Source organism: Vespa crabro, chromosome 14 (genome assembly GCF_910589235.1).
Source record: "Vespa crabro chromosome 14, iyVesCrab1.2, whole genome shotgun sequence".
Lineage (NCBI taxonomy): Eukaryota > Metazoa > Arthropoda > Insecta > Hymenoptera > Vespidae > Vespa > Vespa crabro.
Genome location: NC_060968.1, coordinates 4,858,521 through 4,863,520, shown reverse-complemented (window position 1 = coordinate 4,863,520; position 5,000 = coordinate 4,858,521). Strand labels below are relative to the sequence as shown.

Sequence of the window (5,000 nt, the reverse complement as noted above, 5' to 3'; positions counted from 1 at the left end):
AATAAAACGGAAAAGAAAGAAAGGAAAAAGGATGAAACGAGAGGAGGGAGAGAGAGAGAGAGAGAGAGTCGAGAGGTGGAACGAAAGGAGAGAAGAAAGAGATAAATTTTTGATTTATCATGCTGCAAAGTGTCGATCCATACGGTAAACGTGAAATCAAAATTACCGCGCTAGAATCTCGTATGTACGTAAGAAGAATCGAAGGTGGTGGGCGGGCGAGAGAAGGGGAATCCTACGGTGTCGCGAGGTATACACTCGTGAATCTCTCGAAGAGCCGATTAAAAGGGAAAAAAGAAAAATAGAACCTCGTACATACATGCGCGCGCGCGTTTGTAAAAACGAGATAATCCTACGGTGTCGCGAGATGTACGCTCGTGAATTTCTCGTACAGACGATTAAAAAAAAAGGAAAAAAATATGGAACAAAAAAAAAAAGAAGAAGAAGAATAAAGCGATAAGATAAAAATGCGAGAATTTTGGGATCCCCGTCATCGATACATTATCGTAGCTCTTCTTATCGTATATACGACATTCGATTTTACTTTGTTATTTTATTATATATACGCTCTTGTTTTGTTTTGTTTCTTTCTTTGTTTTTTTTTTTTGTATTGTTTTTATTATTATTGTTATTATTGTTTCTTTTCTTTTCTTTTTTTTTTTTTTTTCTTTAATTATTTTTATTAACTCCAACTAACCTGAAGTTCTGCTTGAGAAACGTCGATCTCGCCCCTGTAGACGAACTCTATGATGAATTTGAGATCGTTGAAGCATACGTCCTGCGGCATGATGATCGTTGGATGTTTACATGGATTTGAGAGTAGGAGCTTCTGAAAGTAGGAACTGCAGGCCGATAGGACCACCTGTGCAAATAGAATGAGCCAAGGTATATAGAATCGAATTAAAAAGACCAGATATTGTAATAAAGATGTTATGAATAAGAATTAGATGCATATAAGGGAATTAGATACGGTTGTGAGATTAAAAAAAAAGAAAATCAATCAGTATTTCTTTCTATATATATATATATATATAATAATGTAATGTTATATCTACCCTTTAATTAGAAACGTGACAAATAAAAGAAAGGAAAAAAAAAGAAAAGATTTCTGAGAGAGAAAAAAATCAACGTTCATCTCTTTCTCTCTCTCTATCTCTCTATCTCTATCTCTATTCCTCTCTTTTTCTCTGTCTCTCTCCGATTCTCTCATTCACTCACACTTACCTTGTGTGCCTTCAACGAAGCTTCGTTACATGCCAGGGTGACGTCTACGAAGGCCTCGTTTTGCAGGAGTTGATGGAAAACGGATGTCATGTTGGACTGGTAGTTGTTCCAACGTAGGCAGTAGTGCTGCCCAGCCATGCCGCCGCTGTAACATACAGAGAGAAGATATATCAAAGACTGGATATCGAACCGTGATCTATATACATAGCCTATGTACGTATGCGTTAGTGTGTGCACGTATATATATACATACATATATATATATATATATATATATATATACACATATATCACTTTTATTTTCTTTTTCATTTACCCGCGGAATTTGAACGTGTTAAAGAGGATTGCAATGGAATAGTTAAAAGAAGAAAAAAAACGCGTCTCTCTCTTTCTCTCTCTAAAAATTATAGTCGATGATCACTGGCCTTTCCAATATTCAAATTGGGTTGAAAGAGAAAGAAAGAGAGAATCGTTTGTAACTATACGTTAAAAAGGAAAGAGAGAAAGAGAGAGATGATCGATCCATACTCAGTGTCTTTCTCGTACCTGTAGTGTACGCCCCAATAACGATCTGTCTCCATGAATATATTCCTTCTCTTTCTTTCTTTCTTTATTTCTTTCTTTCTTCCTATCTCTCTCTCTCCTCTTTCTTTCTGTCTTTCCTCTTCTTCTTTATCTTCTTCTTCCTCCTCCTCTTCCTCCTCCACCAATACCCCCTCCTTCTGTCTTCTTCGTCCTCTTTTATTTTTTATTATTTTTTTTTCCTTTCTTTTTCTTTTTCTCTTTTTCTCTTTTTTCTTTCAAGAAATACAAAGTATGCCAGAGAAAAACGTTGATAAGAAATGTTCTTCCGAAGTGATACAGAGAATAGAGAATAGAGAGGACAGAGAGAACAGAAAGAGAGATAGAGAGAAGAATATAAAATAACTAAAAGTATTCTCTCGGGTCTCCTTTTGTAAAAATGACAGGCAGAGTGCGAGAGAGAAAGACAGAGAGAAAGAGAGAGAGAGAGAGAGAGAGAAAGGGGAGAGAGAAAAAGAGAGAGAGAGAGAGAGAGTCGCGATCGACGATCCGGCGAGCGCGAAAATAACGAGTCGAAGAGAGGAAGAGTTCGGGCGTTGGTCTGTCGTTCCCCACGACATTCACCTGTTCTGTTGGACCGTGTGCTTTATCTACCTCTATCTATCTGACTCTTTATACGGGCCATTCCGACCGTTATCTGTCCGTAGGAACACGGACTTTTATCAGTTGCTTAGACGTGCGCCGATAACGTCGAAACTTTAAGCTCTTCTCTTTCTCTCTTTTTCTCTCCTTCTGTGGTTTCTCTATCTTTCTCCTTCTTTATTTCATCTTTTTACTTCTTCTTCAACTTCTTCTTCTTTCTACTTGCTTTATTATTATTATTATTATTATTATTATTATTATTATTATTATTAATTTTCATTTTATTTATTTAGCGTATTTTGTAAAAGTTCGATAATTATTTTCTTCTTTTTTTAGTAATGTCTCTTTTTTTTATACTAGTCAGTAATTTCTTTCAATGATGTTTATTATTAATGAATAGTTGTAAGGCGTTTTAAGAATTCGAGATATTATTTGTTATTTCTAAAAATTTTCTTTTTCTCGTAGAGAATTATTGTTCATTTTGTTTCTGTAAACGATATTTCCTCCCCAACTTTTCAATTGAAAATTTATTTTTATGAATTTACACGAATTAAACCTACATTGTATATATACATATTGTATTATTATTATTATTATTATTATTATTATTATTACTATTGTCATCATCATCATCATTATTATTATGCTAATGATATAATAATTATTAGCTCTACGTTTAGTTTTCTCATAAGAAATTCCGAGAGACCTTAGGTACACCTGCCTTGTCTACTACTTATTGCTTTCGTTTGCAGGTAGTATACACATTGGCAAAGTGCACCTGGTGCTTCTCGTTTTCCCGTACCGTACCTGTCTTTTAGTCGAAGAAAAAGAGAGAGAGAGAGAGGGAGAGAATTTCAAGGCGAGCGTCTAAGGCTCACCCTTTTTTCCTAGCCGATCGACCCTTAGAAAATATTCTACCCTCTACCTATTTCTTTCCTTCCTGCTATACTTCTTTCTTTCTTTACTTTTTTTTTTTCTTTCTTTCTATCTTTCGTTTTTATAGTTCGCTATCTTTTCCCCTCCGATATTCGTAGCCTTCGACTTGTTTTTCAGTCGCTCTTGCGTACAACGAAATCATGTGGATAATCAACGATAATGATTAAGATCATTTCAAGAAATATATAGCTATTGATCTGCAACGAAAAGATTCGATTTTCTTACCGATTGTAATATTAAAACCGATCGATCGAACGATCGATTCAATCCAATTCGATTCGATCGGCAAAAAATTCACTTCATTTTTTTCATCTCATAATAATTTATTTCTTTTTTTTTTTCTTTTTTGTTTTATTTTCATTTGCCATAATTCATATTAAAAGATTTAACGTGTCGAATAATAAATATATAATATTAGAATTTTTTTAATTTGTGCTTATAAATGTGTTACGAATCGATAGATAAAACGACAAATAAATGACTTAAAAGAAGGAAGAACGAAATCGATCTATGAAGAGAGAGAGAGAGAGAGAGAGAGAGAGAGAGAGAGAGAGGGAGAAAGAGCGCGTGGAAATTTCGTATGTAGGTACATAGATGATACGTGTGTGATGGTCGATAAATACAGAAGTAGACAGCACATCGTAGGTACTTACACTCCCTTTTTCAACCACCTTTGTCACTTTTTTCTCAATGGTCCGTAACTCCCGCCGAGAGCGGTATGCCCTATACTATATACCTATATATGTAGATATATATGTATATATGTATTACATAGATATATATGTATATATGATCCGTAGAGACACACATCGATATCTTGAAATTGGGTTACTCATGACACCGATGATGCTCAAAGGTAGCCTGATAATGCGCGATAACGAGAAAGAAATGGCGATCAATCGATTACCGTTCTTTCCTCCATCTCTCATATATATACATATATGTATGTATGTATATACACATATGTATATAGATTTGTATCGATGTAAAAGGTATTTTGTTTTTTCCATCCTTTATGTACCTCGTCGTAATCGCTACTACGCGGTTGGAAGAAGTAGAAGGACGGATAATCGTGATAATGCTATCGTTTCTAAGTGATCGATATCGATCGTATGTCGATCGTTGTTTCGTTACTCTTTTTCGTTTTTTCTTTCTTCCTTCTTGAAGGTCTTCAACGGAGAGATAGACAGATAGATAGATAGATAGATAGATAGATAGATGGATGGAGAGAGAGAGAGAGAGAGAGAGAGAGAGAGAGAGAGAGGGATAGATTGAGTGGAAATTTATTTATAAAAAATATGTATAAATATTAGATAAAGCGCGAAATAAAGATATAAATTGACAGTTAAACGTGGAAAGATAAATAAATGCATTTCTATCTACGATATTTAAAATATATCGCAATATTTGAATAAATAGGATTATATGGAAATAATTTGCTTTCTTTTCTTTTTTTCTTTTTTTTTTCTAATCGACAAATGGCGGCAATGCGAACAAAAAAATTTTGCAAGTAGATGTTATCAGTGATTCTTTTTTTGTTTTCAAAATTATCGATTATTTATTATAAAAAATGAAAATATCAAGTTTCGAATCAAGATGTAAAATGAATGATAGGAAAGAAAATGGAGAGAATGATGGACGTATGAAAAATATCGATTAATTAAAAATAATTAAATGAA

General features: G+C 33.9%; 2 protein-coding genes across 3 annotated transcripts in view; both read right to left on the bottom strand.

Annotated features, from left to right (window-relative positions):
* Positions 1-5,000, bottom strand: part of LOC124429053 (carbonic anhydrase 7-like) — a 393,187-nt gene that overhangs the window by 369,508 nt on the left and 18,679 nt on the right. The gene's annotated exons all lie outside the window — the stretch shown is intronic.
* Positions 1-5,000, bottom strand: part of LOC124429030 — a 44,023-nt gene that overhangs the window by 20,403 nt on the left and 18,620 nt on the right. The window contains exons 1-3 of one of the 2 annotated variants that reach the window (XM_046973739.1): positions 1,768-1,878; positions 1,222-1,366; positions 695-859 (exon numbers count right to left, since the gene is read on the bottom strand). In XM_046973739.1, coding sequence (XP_046829695.1) covers positions 695-859; positions 1,222-1,366; positions 1,768-1,802 — 345 coding nt within the window. In that variant the 5' untranslated portion in view covers positions 1,803-1,878. Of the gene's footprint in view, positions 1-694; positions 860-1,221; positions 1,367-1,767; positions 1,879-5,000 lie in introns of those variants that run through there. The other variant, XM_046973740.1, reaches the window with a different exon arrangement.